At 55.6% G+C, this 17,254-nt stretch overlaps 1 protein-coding gene across 6 annotated transcripts in view; it reads right to left on the bottom strand.

Annotated features, from left to right (window-relative positions):
• TBC1D22A (TBC1 domain family member 22A) overlaps window positions 1–17,254 on the bottom strand; it is a 282,503-nt gene that overhangs the window by 218,279 nt on the left and 46,970 nt on the right. For all 6 annotated transcript variants that reach the window (XM_040490525.1, XM_040490522.1, XM_040490520.1 and 3 more), the window contains 2 exons: window positions 7,170–7,298; window positions 3,895–3,957 (listed from right to left, as the gene is read on the bottom strand). In XM_040490525.1, the coding sequence (XP_040346459.1) occupies window positions 3,895–3,957; window positions 7,170–7,298 (192 nt within the window). The remainder of the gene's footprint in view (window positions 1–3,894; window positions 3,958–7,169; window positions 7,299–17,254) is intronic.

A 17,254-nucleotide genomic window follows, 5' to 3' on the forward strand; every position in this document is an offset into this window, starting at 1 on the left:
CACGTGCAGCTCTCGCACCAGAGCTCGGCCGAAACAGACACCGCGGAGGTCTGCTGTCCCCTGGGGCCCGCTCCACCGTGGGGACGGGCAGGGGGCGGTGACCCTCTGACCGAGGCTGTGCCTCTGCTCTCTGGCCGAGAACCGCCGGGTGACGGCCATCCAGCCCAACTCCATCCACTCCGCTCACTTCCAGACCTCCCTCTCGGCAGGTAGGCGAGCCTGAGGCCCCTGAATCTAGCTGAGCTCCCATAAAACAGGGATTTCCGGGCCGAGCTAGCCCAGAGAACAGGCAGGCTGAAGATTCTAAAAGCAATTCAACGGCGAGCAACAAACGGAACGGACCCTCCATCAAAGACCCGCGTGTGGCAAACCAGCACACGTAACGACGCACAACATCAGTCACCAGGGAAAGGCAAGCTATAAGCCCGCAAGATACCATCCCACACCCGCCAGAAAACGGCTGACATTAAAAAGCCTGCCGGTACCGCTAAGGATGCAGCACAAGACCTCCCACGCACCGCTGGTGGGCACGCCGACCGGTACGGCCACCTTGGAGAATCGTTTGGCGGTCTCTAATGAAGTGGACACACACCCACTTACACCACACAAGCACCCTGCTCCTAGGTCCTCGCCGCAGAGGGGCGAGCAGGGGCCTTCACTAGATCTCCACACAAAGGTTTGTAGCACATTTTTTTTTGTGTGAAGACCCACGCTTGGAAAGAGCCCAGGTGTCCATCAACCGACAAACGGGTCACCATGCCAGGACACGTCCAACAACAGCGTCCTACCCAGCAGCAGTGCGACAACGTGGACAAGCGTCTAAGCACTAAGAGAAGGTGCTCACGAAAGTCCGGAATTTGTGGGATTCCGTCTGCATGCAATTCTTAAAAGGCAAAGCTCCAGAGACACAGAAAGCAGATCAGGACTTACACGGGCAGGGGTGGGGACAGGAGGCTGACAGCAAAGGAAGCGAGCCCGCTTTTCAGGGTGACGGAAGTGTTCTATCGTGATTCAAGTGGCTGTCACAGTCCCAAGCACAGGTGTCAAAACCAATCTAAATGCACACTTACAATGGGTACATTTTACTGTCCGGCCACCAGACCTCAACAAAGCCCACAGGAGGAAGCGGACAGTTGGGGGGGGGGGAGCGGGTGGCGAACCGAGCGGACTGCGCATCCCCTACTGAAGGGACAGGAAAGCGTGGGTAGATGGGGGATGTGCCGAAACCCTTCTTCTGGGCGGTCAGAAGGCCCAGACGTCAGCGAGGCACACGAACCAGCTAAAATCCGAGTCACGCTGTCCCGGTTCCAGACGGTCAAGTACAACCACGTGACTAAGTTCCGGCCCGCGGGACAGAAGCACAGGTACTGGGAGCACCTTCTAGGGAAGAGCGGCAAGGGGAGGGGCACGCCTTCCTCACTCCTGCACGTGGAAGGGAAACGCGGTGCGGAGAAGCTACAGCAGCAGCCGGGGCCGCAGGGGGTGACGCCAAGCACAGCGGCAAAGCCGCCTCACCGCCGGGGGGAGCCCGCGCGGGAGACAGGAACGCACCCCCGTCCCGCCAGGCCGCCTGCTGTCTGCGGCAGACCCCTCTGAGCCGAGCCGCCACGACCCTGCGAGCTCTACTCTACGAGCGACGTGTCAAGTGGTAGGAAAAATATAAAAATGACGGTAAACCGAAGATCTGTGGCAGACTCTATTTTCCATTAAAAAAAATAAGTAAAAAAGAGGTCACGATATGTTCCCCCTCGTTTTGCAGATACGGTTAAGCACAACCATTGAGAAGGACAATCAAAAACAACCGCCTCGAGATGCCTGCTTCTGTGGGAAACTAATTCTCCCCTTTTGTGTGCTATAATCGACAGACACTTCTGCTTTCATAATCCAGGATTTTCGTTCAACAAACTTACTAAGCATATAAGAGACAGGAGAGTTTAAAAGTGCGTTTGCCGGAGCACTCGAGACGCAAACAAGTGTTTCAAACCGTAAGTAAAAAACATTCCACTTTAAAGAGATACCATTTACAAGAATAACAAAAAAACGTGATAACTAAGAATAAATCTAATAAAACACATACAAGACCTTTCCCGGGACAAATTTTACAAGTACGCTGAGGGGCGTCACAAATGGCCTAAAAATGGAGACGGTGCATATTCATGACAACAAAGAGGATTCCGTAAAGACGTCAATTCCCCCCATCTGATCTACAGATTCTGCGCAAGCCCAGCCACGAATCAGACAGACAGTGAAGACAAAAACGGGACAAGCAATCCCAGGAGTCTGACTGTGAGAGTCGGGTGGGAGCGCACAGGCCTGAGGCCTGGAGAGGACCAAGGGCACCAGGGTCCCGGCAGCCGTGGGACTCGGTACGAGGCTGAACTCGCCGGCAGGTGGGTGTCGAGAGAAGACCCCTTGAATTCTAGGACAAGACAGAGAACAAAGACGCACGTATGCAGACGTAAGGAGGACGCACACCAGAAGGGATGCTGCAAACACGGGGAGACAAGCTGGAGGCCACACGTGAGGCCGGGCCTGACGGGTCACTTCAGGGGAGAGCTCACTGGAGGGCGACCTCACCTCGTAAGCAGCCGGTGAGTACAGACGAACGAAAAACGGGAGTGTGAAGGACAAATGAGCAAAGCTTCAGGTGAACCTATGGGAGCGGACTGACTACACAGGGTACGTGTAGATCTCTCAAGAAAGGCACAGCGGTGCCAACCAGAAATGAAGGGGCCGAGAAGTTCGGCCACACTGAAACGAAGAACTTCCGGTCGTCAACGCCACCCAGAAGGAAGTGAGAAGCAGCCACGGGATGGGAGAGGACGCGTGTGACGTGCAAGCTGACAAAGATTTAGAATCCCTAACACATTAGGATCGGCAGCCAATAAAAAACTAGATCAACCGCCCACAAGAAAAATGGGCAAAAGACAGAGAGCAGCACCCCCCCAAAAAGGGACCACGGAAACATTAACAAGGAAGAGATCACGGCCACCAGTAAGGAGAGACGCGGAGATGACGACCAGGAGGAGAAGGCCCGCTGGCGGGACAGGAATGAGGAGGACGAGGGGCGTGGTCACAAGGCGTGGACGAGAGTGAGGGGGACACGGAACGTGGACGTGGGGCGTGGACGAGGAGTGTGGACAAGAGTTAGAACGACAAGGAGCGTGGACGTTGACCGTGGATGTGGGCCGTGGATGAGGAGCATGGACACGGAGTGCGGGACTCGAACACCCCACAGGCGAGCGTCTGAGGATGGCAGCTCCCCCGGGAGCACACTGACACCAGCCTGACAGGCTCCCAGGCTCACCCCCACCCCCACCCCAGCACAACCGTTCTACTTCTCCTCAATGCCCCAGGGAAGGGCCTGATCACAACACGTCAGACACGACCCAGATGTCCGGCGACAGGAAAAAGCCACAGAAAGTGTGCAATATTTGACTGACAGACGATCACCCAAGAGGACACACAGATGAGCTGAATGTTAGCAAATGATGTGGAAGAAAAACACGAGTTGCAGAGAGAAGGCCACGGGACACGTGCTGAGGTCACGGGATCACAAAGTCAGGGGGCCGCTCACGTCGTGGGGGCCCTTCAAGAGCAGGGTAGGCACCGTGGGCGGCTCCAACGCCACGGGTCCGACATGAGTGGGGCTCTCCCCTCAGGTGGGGAAGGACACACACGCGCACTCCACGCACGCCTACCCGTGTCTTCCGTACGCGTCAACGCCACACACAAAACAGCGACTCCTGTCCGTGATTACGTTCTGAGAGCCACCCCACACGTGCTGTGGGTAAAGCACCCCAACTGCACAAACCACGTCGCTAGTTCCGTGGGCACCCACCGCCCCGACCCAGGGAGACACCGTCCACAGGAACTTGCGATCCTGGCTCTTACCTCCGTCACTTTGGGTTGAAGTATTAACGCCTCCGGACTCATTCGAGGGATGTCTATGTGGATCTGCGGATGCAGGGAGAGAGGTGTTATTTTCAAAGATGACAAATGTCGGCGTAAGTGTGACGGGAAAAGCAGTGCTCAACGGCGATGAACTGACCCGGGACTCTAACCCGCTCCCGCCCTGAAAGTACCGACTCCCTCCGTGGCCGAGTGCTCGAGGGGGCAGGTTGTAGCCGCACAGGCCCAGCACGAGGGCTTGCCGACACTTCCCGCGCAAACACTTGCTGCCCGATCAGGAAGAGAGCAGGCCCTCAGCTATTTAGTAACAGAATCCATAGCAATTAGTAAACATTGATTCCCGGCCTCGGACACAGGAGCAATTCAGGTACATCAATAGCGTACGCGTTTTCGGCCGTGACAGCTTCTTCTTGGCGCCCAGGCCACGTTTTTCTCCGCTTCACAGAGTCCGTGGGGACCCGGGGCACTTTTCAAAGGAAGCACTTAAAAACCTCTGCCAGCATCGGCCGATCCCTGCTTGCGCGCCGCCTGACCCGAGAGCCCTAACGAAGCCCCCGACACGGCAGACGACGACACCCGCAGATCCAAGCAGCAGCGAGTAAGAACGTTCGGGGCTTGAGCTGGCGCCACGGGCTGGCTCCCAACGTCCCACGGGCACGTCCGCCCCTGGCCAACACCGTCACCGTCCCCGGTCACCCAGGAGAAGGCCGCAGAGGCCGAAGGAAGACGTGCACATCGTAATGCCGAGAAGGAGCCAACGTTCAGGTTCGTTCCCGTCAGTATGTGCCCACAAGGACTCCACTACCCACGGGAACAGGACAGCATCCTCGCTCTGCCTCACGGGCACGACAGCCTGGGCACCATGACTGAGTCCCGGGGCCCAGCATCCTTGTCTAGAAGGTGGCTGCCGCATCCCCCAGAGGCTTCCCTGGTGAAGACCACCCGAGGTGGGGGCCATCAACCGCGCTGATGCGAGGCGTGGCGGCTGCTTCCCCACTGACGGGTCCCTGCCTGGAGCCCTTCCCTCGGTGAGAACCCGGGCGCCAGCATCCCATCGGCAGCACCCGCCCGGGGAGAGGACCAGGAGGGGCCCGGGGGCCAGTGGACTCGGTGTTCGGGGCGGCACTGAAGGACAGCGGGCAGGAAAGCGAGAGAGGGCAGGAGTCGGCCCGGAGGAAACCATCAGCCCCACGCCCCCTGAGCAACGCGGGGAGGAATGGAAGAAGCGTGGGCCCACGGGCGGCAGTGCCGAGAGGGAGGGGTGCAGTCCAGACCGGGGGCCAGACGACTCTAGTCCGACCGTGTCCCCTGCCCCAGGGTGCCCTCAAGGGCCACCCTCAGAACGCGGCTCCCGTGCCATCACACTCCGGTGGGCGGGCCAGTGGGCACCGTACCTACACCTGCCGTCTGTGCCAACGGGAAGGGGCTGGACACGCGAGGCGGGCCTGCTTGGCGGCAAAGCGAGCCGACATCACTGCCGCGGATTATGGTTTTCTCCGCGATGTTATCGCAGAAACATCTGGGGCATTCACAACAACACGGAAGCTTTTTATTACCTATCATCGTAACTGAATAAAAACACATGCGACCTGTATTTAATTAACTCTCCCTCAAGAAATTCGTAACAGAATACAGTTTGGTAAATCTCACAGATAGATGCTAGGTGTCATCCTTTGGAAGTCTTTTCCTCGAATAAAAATGCATCAAAAACACATCCAAAACAATACCAAGTGGACCCATTCCCTAGAATTAGTGAAGTGGAAAGAGAAACCAGGTAAGCTACTATTGCCCCAACGAAATCCAAGTGCAATCTATCTTAAATCCGTTTCTCAGGGTGCCAGGCAAGCAGCACCTTGCGCCCTGGAGCACCAAGGAGCCAGAGGCAAGGGCCCCGCCCCAGAAGGGCCTCTCCCGGGTCCTTGCTCTCTCGCATGGCGATCGCCCCCCCAAGCTCTACCGTTTCCCCTCCATGAGGAAGATCTTCTCAGAATCCACTTCCCTTGAAGAACTGTTGGTCACCAATCAGAGGGAAGGCCTGTCTTGGGACCTTTGTAAAGATCTACACCAAAGTGACAAAGAGATGTGGAGAGCCCATATCTGAGGCAGAAAAATTCGGCAAGGCTCCTTCACCCAGAAGGAGGGTTTCCAAAAGGAAACATTCAGTACGAACGTGTCTCGGGAAAGTCAGAAGCTGATTGAAGAAACAGGAAGCAGAGCTATCAGTTAAGAACTACCTTTTTGTTTAAACACAGCGCAAAAATGAATGAACGAATGAATGAATGCAGCACAAACCATTCTGCATTTCACACATTACAAAGACAGTAAGAATGACAAAGTCCTCAATGAGCTTTTCTAACAGCAAACTCTGAATGCGCTGTGAACTATAAATCAAATGTAAGGATTCTTCCTTTCATACACACTGTCAACTGTTCAAGAAGCCATAATGACACCATTTTGTGCTCAACGAGGGAGCAGAAATGATACACTGCTACACGTTTTGCTGGAGATGAACTGCACCCCCCCATCCAGCTGCCCAGTCAGCTCTCGTCTACCCACACCCCACCCCTCTGTGCCCCAGAGAGTCAGGGCCCACAAAGCCCACGGAGACTCTCCTCCTCTGATCGGTCCAGCGACATGCCTGTCCGGGTCCTACGGGCCCAAGAGCAGCTCTCTGACACAAGAAAGGCCGGGCGGCTCCCGAGGCACGTGTCAGGGCACCAGCAGGGGACCTCGGGCATCCGCTCTGCAACTCCAATTAAAAACATCCTCCTGGGGTGCCTGGGTGGCGCAGTCGGTTGAGCGTCCGACTTCAGCTCAGGTCACGATCTCACGGTCCGTTGAGTTCGAGCCCCGCGTCGGGCTCTGGGCTGACGGCTCAGAGCCTGGAGCCTGCTTCGGATTCTGTGTCTCCCTCTCTCTCTGCCCCTCCCCCGTTCATGCTCTGTCTCTCTCTGTCCCAAAAATAAATAAACGTTGAAAAAAGAAAAAAAAAAAATTTTTTTAATAAATAAATAAATAAATAAATAAACGTTAAAAAAAATTAAAAAAAAAAAAAAAAAAACATCCTCGTCACTTTTATAGAAGGAACCGGAGATGAGCAAAGCACTACCAGCAGGAGCACACTGTCACTTGTTCATTCGTCAGCAAACACAAATCCGTGGCCCGGTTAGGAACGCACCAGAGCAAACAGCCCCTCCCGCAAACCATCTCCAGGCCAGGGCCCCTCATGGGACGTGCAGCGAGGGACAGACACCCACCTGCCTGTAGGTGTCCTGGTGAGCGTCGTCGTGCCGGGAGTCGTAATAGTGCTCGATGAACGCAAAGTATTCTTTCTGCTTTCTCTGGAGCGTGGCTGGTCTTCGCTCCACGTTGGCAGGAAGGTAACCCTGGGTGAGAGAAAGAACAAGAACAAAAAGTAGGTGCGGTTGATGCCGACTCACAAAGTGTGAAATCCAAAGGGTCTTAACTGGGTGTGGCCTCCCAAACGGGGGGGGGGGGGGGGGCACGAGGACGGTAAGCGGAAACGGACACGAAGCACATCAGGGAGGCGGCCTCCGAGGCACCGGACGGGCGGCTCGGGCTCGGGCACTCACAGCCTCCACCGCGCCCGCCAAACTTGACCCGTGGCCACAGGACTGGGAGTCAGACGGGAGCCAGGCTTGAAGTCCGTGCTGTTCGAGAACAGGACTGAGATGAAGCCCTGGTTCTAAACGGCTCGTGTGCCTCAGAGAACTCGGAAGTCTGCACGGTCTTCTGACCAGAGTACATGCAGGTGCTCGTGTGTGCTCATGCATACGTACAACGTACACACAGACATGTGCACGTGTGTGGGCGCGCGCACACACACACACACACACACACACACACGTACGCACATCTGGAGAGATCGTCGCTCATGCAGATTTCCTCCTCTCTCCAAAGACTCGTGGGCGACTGGCAGCCGCAATCCCAGGACATAAAGTGAACTCAAACCCAGAAGGACCCAGGCGGCTCAGGGTGGTCACGAAGAGCCCAGTCTCCAGGGCCAGACTATTGGTGTTGTACGGGCTTTTTATTTTGCTGCTTCTACTTTCTTTAACTTTTGGTTTATTTTTTTGTTTTGAGAGGGAGAGGGAGAGGGAGCCCAAGCAGGGGAGGGGCAGAGACGGAGGGAGAGGGCTTGGGAGAGAATCCCAAGCAGGCTCCAGACCGTCAGCGCAGAGCCCGACGCAGGGCTTGAACCCACGAACCATAAGATCAGGACCTGAGCCGAAATCAAGAGTCTGACACTTAACCCAGGCGCCCCTCTTTGCTTCTGCTTTTTAAATCAACATTACCGACGTGTCACATGTAAGATGAAATGTGCCTCTTTCAAGTAAACCCTTCCATGACATCTGACAAGGGTACACAGCTGCGTCACTACGGCCCCCGTGAAGACGTGGAGAATCTCTGTCTCTCCAAAACCTTCCCCTGTGCTCATCCCCCTCTCCACCAGGAGAGCCCAGGGAGCCGCACAACTCCTCGCGGACCGCCCAGGCCTGGCCTAGAACGTCACGCAAATGGAATCATTCGGGGACCCACGCTTTGTTTCCGCTCGGCCTGGCGTCTTTGTGATTTTTCCAAACTGACGAGGGGACCGGCAGCCCATCCCTCGGCTCACTTCACCCCACGGAGACCCCGCGGCCTGCCGGCCACTCACTTCCTGCTGAGCGTCCGGGGTGTTTCTAGTTCGGGGCTACTATGAATAAAGCTTGTTGCTACTATTCTTGTACAAGGTTTTTATGGCTACAAGCTTTCCTCTCTCATGGTTAAACACCTAGGAGTGGAGTATTGGCTCCCCGCGCATGTACGTGGTTCGTTTCCTAACAAACTGCCAGACCTTTCACAAGACATGATGTGGTTTCACACTCCAGCTAACAGAGGATAAGAATTTCAAATGCTCCACACCCTCCCTGATAGTATTGCCCGTCTTTTCTTTTTTAATTTTTTAATGGTTATTCATTTTTGAGAGAGACAGAGACAGAACGCAAGTGGGGGAGAGGCAGAGAGAGAGGGAGACGCAGAATCCGAAGCAGACTCCAGGCTCCGAGCTGTCAGCACAGAGCCCGACGCGGGGCTCGAACCCACGAACGGTGAGATCATGACCTGAGCCGACGTCGGACGCTTAACCAACTGAGCCACCCAGGTGCCTCTCTTTTTTTAATTTTGTTAATGTTTATTTATTTTTGAGAGACAGAGAGAAACAGAGCACAAGCAGGAGAGGGGCACAGAGAGAGGGAGACACAGAATCCAAAGTAGGTTCCAGGCTCTGTGCTGTCAGCAGAACTGGATGTGGGGCTTGAACCCATGAACCGCAAGATCATGACCCAAGCCAAAGTCAGATGCTTAACTGACTGAGCCACCCAGGCACCCTGTACTGTCCATCTTTAAATATTAGCATTCTGGGGGTGCCTGGCTGGCTCAGTCAGAGCATGTGACTCTTGATCTCAGGGCTGCGAGTTCAAGCTTCATGCTCAGTATAGAGATTACTTTAAAAAAAAATAAAATCGGGGTGCCTGGGTGGCTCAGTCGGTTAAGCGTCCGACTTCAGCTCAGGTCATGATCTCACGGTTCGTGGGTTCGAGCCCCATGTTGGGCTCTGTGCTGACAGCTCAGAGCCTGGAGCCTGCTTCGGATTCTGTGTCTCCCTCTCTCTCTGCCCCTCCCCCATTCATGCTCTGGCTCTCTCTGTCTCAAAATAAATAAACATTAAAATAAATAAATAAATAAATAAATAAATAAATAAATAAATAAATGAAATCTTAAAAAAATAAATATCAGCCATTCTACTGAGTGGCTTTAATCGCACATCCCCGATGATTAACAATGTTCAACATCTTCCCACGTACCCAGCTGCCACTGCTTCTCTTCTCTGGTGAAGTGTCTGTTCAAATCTTTTGCCCATTTCTTAAACCAGGTCATCTTCCTAGTGAGTTTTATGGTTCTGTCTTCTAGAAGCAAATACACATTAAGATTATATTCTCCTAATCTGGGCCCTGCCTCTTTGTCTCAAACAGCCTAACTTTTAAATTTCCATGAAATCCAACTTATAAAGTGTTTCTTTTATATTTAGTGCCTCTTCTGTCCTACATAGGAAAGATTTCCTGCTGGTCTCTTCCCTGGATGTTCTGAAGCTTTACCTGGCTACCTCCTGCTCATCCCTCCAGCGTCTCTTCGACGGTACTTCAGGACGCCTGACCCAACCCGAGGCCAGGCTGGTCCCTCAGGGCTCCAGCTGCTCCTGGCACGAGACCCCCACAGAGCCAGCCCCTCACCGCGCCCGCCACATGGCAGCCAAACTTTCATTAAGTGAATTCACGTATGAGCAAGTGAACAAATAAATCCCACGTGGTATTTTCCGCCTTTAAGATGCTCCCACATCTGCAGCAGACCTGTGTTTGCTGCTGAACATCTATGCCTCCCTTGTTTCCACAGAGCCCTGAAGATCCTCCAGGAACCACACATCCCTGTTCTCAACCCCTTCCTTCAGGAGTGTTCCTGATGGGCCACCCCACTGGCCACAGGGGCTGACAGGCTCAGAGGCAGAGAGGGGACCCAATGCAGGCACAGAAGGCAAGCCCCATGGCTTTTCTTTGCTTCTTCCTGTGAATCGGGGAGAACGTGCAGAGACTGGAGCTGTGGCAGCTGCCCTGTGGCCATGCGGGAGAACCACAGGCTGTGGGTCCGTCACAAAGAGCTGACCTGCAGAGCGGAGCTCAGAGAGTCACTGGCCTTGATGAGGTCGGCCTGAATCCAACCACGTCTTCTCAGTTGTGCGAGCACATCCGTCCCCTTTGTTTCCCCAAGGCATTTCTAGGAGCATCGATTCTCAATGACACTCCTGCACACATTTGCTTTCGCACACCGGGTCACACCGTTAAGCCTCATGTCCATAAACGCATACTGGAATATAACATGCGAGCACCATCCAAACGGTGGGAGGAATTATCATAACCACACCTGGCTCGAGGCCCCTGGGAGCCTCCTAACCACTGTCCTTCACCTCCTCCCTGGAGCTAATAAGTCCCTAACTTCTAACACCAGGTAAATGTTGCCTATTTCTGAACCTTCTACAAATGGAATCATTTCTTCTGTCTGACCGCTCAAACTCAACATTACATGTGAAAAGCCCACTCATGTTTGGAACATGTTAAGAATAGCTTTCACTGTTGTGTGTTCCCGCGTACAAATTCCATGCTACCGTCAGCAGACATGTGGACTGCGCCCACTCTGTGTTCTCAACATTCTCGTTCCTGCCCTTCACGGCCCATGACGTGCATTCTGTTAGATAGTTACCGAGGAGGCGAACCACTGGCCATGCCCACCTTTCACAAGTTCTGCTGCAGAATTTTCCGGAGTGATTACACTCCCGCTGGAGGTACGTGGCAAGTTCTACATCCTTGCCAGCACTTGGTGTTGACAAACTTTTTCTTTTCAGCCATCCCGATGGGCCTGCAGCGGTCTCTGTCAGAAGGCAGCTTTGGGGCACCTGGGTGGCTTGGTCAGTTAATCGTCCAGCTCTTACCTTCGGCCGAGTTCGTGATCTAGAGGCTCATGGGTTCGCGCCCCAAGTCGGGCTCCGTCCTGAGCGGAGCCTGGTTGGGACTGTCTCCCTCTCTCTCTGCCCCTCTGATACTCACGCACATGTGCGCTCACTCCCTCTCTCAAAATAAATAAACTTTAAAAAGACAAAACGAAGGTGGCTTCGCTCTGCATTTCCCAGAAGACTGACGGAGCTGTTCTGCGTCCACACCCGGGAAACGCGAGGACGAGCATAGCCCGGTTTTCTATTGGCTCGTATTCGTCTGCAGGCATATCACACTCTCCGCGGGGGAGTCCTCCGTAAGTCTCTACTCCTCCTCCCCGTGCTTTGCCTTTTCTTCCCACTAATGATATCTTTTGATGAAGACAAGTTCCTAGCTTTAATGTGGCCCCATTTATTAATCTTTTATGATTAGTCCTTCTCGTGCCCTTTGTAAGCAAATGTCCTTCATCCAACCTGCCATGCTTACACATCGCACTTTGAAATCACGACCGTGTCCCCAACGTCGTTAAGTAGTGGCCTCCAGCGGGGCCGGCACAGGACAGCACGCTGGGAACCGCTGTCCTCGGGTCCGAGCCAACGCGGGGCTGCTGGTGTTCTACATCGGCAGAGCTGAGCGGTCACCAGGCACTGAAGTCTATCCTGCAACACCGCTACCCGGCCTCTTCCAGAAAGTCTGCCAACCCGAAGGCCTTCCGCCACGTGTACTTGTGTTTGCACGTGTTTATGCTCAACCGTCCTCGTTCTGAACAGGGTGACAATCTTTTCCCTTGTCTGGTATTCTGAGCCACGTCTGACTTCTTCCTGAGGCAAAATCCCCACAAGCAAGCTGTTCGTCCAAGGCCACACCGGGCATACTGAAAGCTCCCGATGCTTCTTCCCAAGCAACCCACCAGGGAGGGCAGCAGTTTCCGGCCTGGGAGCCCAGCCCCCGCCCTTCAGCAGCACGACGAGGGGCACCTGCCTGAACTGCAACAGGTCGGGAAGGGGCAGGTTCGCCAGAGAGTCCCGCTGACAACACAGGGAACCCCGACGGTGGGAGCTTCTACCGCTGAGCATCGGTGTCTATGCTCCCACGTGCATGCCTCTACTTTCTGGCCAGACGAGAGATGCTCCTGTTCTAAAGGCAGATGGGTTCACACACTCGGGGCGGCGACGGCGACGGCGACGATAACCCAGGCGCACACAGGAGTGCCAGGCGTGCCCGGAGCACCCCTGCCGCAGACCCTGCGTGAGAAACCGCCCGCCCCGGGCGCCTCCACAGTCAGACCTCTTCTGCCGACACCATGCGGCACGGGGCGCTCTCCCTGTCGGGGACCCAGCCCTGTCCCTGCCAGGGGGCCTCCCACCCCAGGGGAAATGGCCAGACCTGAGCAAGGGCACTGCTTCGTCATGTCAGAGACCCTCCTCCTGGCAAGCACCAGGAGCGACCGCACCCAGCTGACCTCACTGTGACTTCAGTCCCCGTGGCCACCACCTGGCAGGAAGAACAATTCCTATCCCCAGGAGGCCACGGCCACAGCTGAGTAAGAAAAAGCCCAACTGCTCACCCGGCGCGGAGCTGCCCGGAGCACTGCCTTGAATCCTGCCTGGTGGGTGGGCTGGCGGTGTTGTCACTGACGGAAGAGTAAAGGCTCAAGAATGGTCACCGTAGCCGAGTTACAGGGCCTGAGCACGGACTGCAGCCAAAGCCAGGCCCGAGAGGCCCTTAGCTGATGCTGCTGCCCTTCTCGGGGGATCCGGGCTCACTTCACACAAACTCAGGAACAGGTCCCCACCCCGTGGGGTCATCTACACACGTACACGTACACACACACACACACACACACACACACACACACACACACCTGGGCTCTGCCTGTGTCCCGGACCCTCGGACCCTGGGCTCAGCTCCGGGAAGCAGAGATGCCGAACGCAGCCCTGCACTCGTGCCCGCCCCAGGAACCCACGGGAAGGCAAGTTCAACCTTCCCGCCAGCACACCCGGGAATCGTGCCCCTGCACAGAGGCGGACGCCCTCCCTGCGCTGCCATCAGCCCCTGTGGCCTCTCTCTGCACCCTGTTCCCTGGGCCCAAGACCCCCCCACCTCCACACCAGGGCTCAGGAGGGGCTGGGCAGCTGAGACAGAGGCCGCAGACGTGGAGCAGCCCCTGACGTGGGGAAGCAAGGCTGGCCTCTCACCTCCTCCAGTCTCCTCTCCAGGGCCTGAGTCCCCAAAACCTTTCCCCTTAGCACCTCCCCTGCCAAGGCCATATCCACTGGACCCAAGACACGTGGCTGCGGCTGCCTCAATTTGTCGCTGGAGCTCAGCTCCCTCCAGCGACTGTCTGGTCAGCGCTGCGACCACGCTACGGCGGGTACCCTCTCTTCAGACAGCGCTTCCCCCAGAGACCTGCCCTGCCCCGTCTGAGTCAGCACTCTGACCTCAGCCTCCCTTCCCGGGCTCCAGGTGTTTCCAGACTCAGCTTCTCAGAGACGCTCAGACACAGAGACGTCACTTACTCTGTCTCTAGAGCTCCCGCAGGGGGTTCTTGACCCGTGCTCACAGAGACTCCGGCCCCCCATGCCCAGAACACTGAGGGGCACACCACAGGTTCCCCGTGCAGGCTCGCTGACCAAATGAATGATGTCACCACTCCCCAGGGACGGCCACGGCCCTGGGTGCCCAGGGAGGAGGACGTCTGAGAGACCTCATGAAAAACAGTATCGGCCAATACACAGTTCTGGGTTCGGTCTGGGTGGGTCTGGGGTTGGCACTGGTGGTGGAGAAGACAACGGTGTGGAGGGACAGAGCCAACACCCTGAGAATGGTCACACGACTGCACAGGGCACACGGGGGGCACTGTATCCAGGCTGCCCCCGCCCCTGGCGGGTGAGAAGCGTGGGCAGGTGCGTGGTGGCCGGGCGGCAGGCCCTGTGTGCCAGGCCAGGGAGCGGGGCCACAGGGGGTACAAGCCAGGGAACGGTGTGGGCAGCCCTACAGCAGTCACATGCGGTGCCACCGAAGGACTCTTCGTGACCGTGTACGAGGACTCGAGCATTCTCCCAACCCCCAGATTCTAACTTCACTACTGGAAGAGAAATCCCAAAAGGCGAGCGTGTCACGATGGGAGCACGGGCAATACAAAGCCCCGCACACACTCCTGACACTCACTCCTAAAGGGAAACACACATATGCAACTTGAGGCCTCTCGATAATTAAGCCAGACTAGAAATTATGCAAACGAAATATGTTCAAGTACGCAATGAATTTTAAATGACACAACTACAGAAAACTTAATTGCCGTATTAGCATGCCATAAAAACACTAATCATAAATGTAAAACAATACACACATATACTTATGTCGGAACCGTCCCAGTGACACAAACATCCAATCACTCCCTCCCACCAGGTTCACGTGCAAACCGACCTCAACATACTGCAAGGAGACAAGATGACACCAGCATTTCACTTCTTGGGTTTTTGGGGGTTTTTTTTTAAATGTTTATTTATTTTTGAGAGACAGAGAGAAACAGAGCACAAGCAGGAGAGGGGCAGATGGAGAGGGAGATACAGAATCCGAAGCAGGCTCCGGGCTCCCAGCTGTCAGCACAGAGCCCGGCGTGGGGCTCGAACTCAGGAACCGTGAGATCATGACCTGAACCCGAAGTCAGTGCTTAACCAAGGGAACCACCCAGGCACCCCTCACTTCTCGTTTTTAACCATCCTGTTCATTAGCATAAATGTTAAATGTTTAATTAGTTTCTGTTTGATGTTTCTGAAATAGTTATTTTTTTTTAAATGAGCCAAAAAATATGATTTTTGACAGCGCTAATTTTTAAAAAGTCACAGCCGCACTTGCATGGAATTTAAATGTTAAATAGCATCCATGGTGGCTTCCTGGTATTTCTAGACCAGAGTATATGCCAGTCCTCCACAAATGACAGGAGCCAAGCTTCCCATCTTTCTTCGTTAAAGTACCATTTCCTACTCATCAGTTAAGAATCGTGCTCTTCAACAAGCCACCAGGACAAATCCTGGTTTGTAATGACAAGTCATGAACATCCTGGGGGAAAAAAGTCATTTGTCTCCCAGGTCTGGAAGTAGGTTCACATTCAAGTACAGCTTGGGTTGTCTTTGTTCACCAGACAAACGACAGATTCTCCTCGATCCTGGGTTCAGGGTCCTGGAAGCAAAAGGGCTGGAACAAGCCGGACCCCACCTGGGCCCCAGTCGGGCCTCCGGGACGCTCTTGGTCAAGCCCAGGCACGTCGGCCCAGGCGTGTTGCCTTCTTGGGTGCAGGTCCCAGCCGGTCCCTGTGTGCCTGTCCCACATGACACCCACCTGTCCTAGAGCAGCTGTCTCCAACCCTGCGAGACCCAGAGACCAATATTTCCCCAGCTCCCAGGTCACACTAATGTGCACCCAGAACAAAAAAGCGCAGGTCAAGAGGGCAGCCCAAAGCCCAAAGCCCCCACGTCCCAGCTGCGACCCCCCACCCCCACCACCCGGCCTGGGAAAGGACAGAACTGGTGCAAACCAGGGTATACCCCAAGGCTCTGATCCACTTTGCGGGCCCAGGAGAGTGGAATGCGAAACCTCTGATTCAGAGAGAGACTGAAAAGTGGCCTTAACTGGGGCGACACTTCCCTGTACCCCATGGCCCGGAAGTGCCTGCTGGGTTTTCTCCCCACCATTTTCCAAGATGCTCCTGTGACCTAGCACTTGCAAAGGGCCTGCTGGCTGAGGGCAGACGCGTGGGAAACACCTGCTGAGTCAGAAGTGAGTGGTCAGCATCCTGCGCTGTGCTCCCCAAATCCCCCAGGACAGGAAACATACCGATGATGTGCGCTTGGGAGTAACTGGGAGACAAGGACAGGCCCAAGAGGCAGCTCCTGGGTCAGCGCTTCGAGGCAAAGAGACGACGGCCCCAGGATGCTGGCCTCCTTCCACCTACCCACACCCATGTCCGACTAGCACCCCTCAACCTGGATTCCCAGGGCCCGTCCTCACCCCCAGAGGGACCGTGTGTGGGCACGTGACGACTGAATGACATCACCGCCTGCCTGGCCCAGCGCACGGCAAAGTCGAGGTGAGCACGCGCTCCCTGGGTGACAGGTACAGTGCCATGGCAGCGACTGGCTCCTGCTCCAGTGGCCACAGGCCCCCCAAAGCCTCCACTCCCGCCCCCGGGGGGTTTTCCCTGACCCGGCTGTCCGCCTCTTCCTTCCAACAAGCACCCAGAGCAGCCCAGCACACCCTTCCCCCGACCAGGCTCTGCTCGCGATACGGACCCACCAGCTCCTGGGTTCTGCACCCAGAGACCGCCGCATCTGCGGGCACCTCTCGCCTGTGCCCGGTCTGGCACACAGCAAGCACTCAGTAAGTGCTGTGGAGCAAGCTGAGGCACAGGGTGAGCAGAGCACTGGGGGCCCGGACTCCTGAGAGAACAGGATCCTTCCCGTGCGGTAAAACCCCGGCGTGCCCTGGGGGAGACAGAGGAGGGCAGGGACTCCCCTTCTTTTCCGCAGGCTCCATAAGGCACAGGGACTTGGTCCTTTTCTCTCCTTACCTCCCAGCTCCAACACAGTGCCAGAGCCACAAAGCGCTCGGTAAATACGATCAAATCAATGAAGGAACCAGCCAACGGACCTTTCGAGAGACTCCTGACTCTCCCATTCCAGAAACACAGCCGACTCACCCCTCACTCAAATCCTTCAGGAGTCACCTGCTCCTGGTCCCTGGCTGCCCCCGGTTCCCTGCCCCATCCAAGCCTTCTCCCTGCCATTCCTGGGAGC

The sequence above is a fragment of the Herpailurus yagouaroundi genome, unplaced genomic scaffold (genome assembly GCF_014898765.1).
Source record: "Herpailurus yagouaroundi ecotype Mexico unplaced genomic scaffold, PumYag 182, whole genome shotgun sequence".
NCBI classification, from domain to species: Eukaryota; Metazoa; Chordata; class Mammalia; order Carnivora; family Felidae; genus Herpailurus; species Herpailurus yagouaroundi.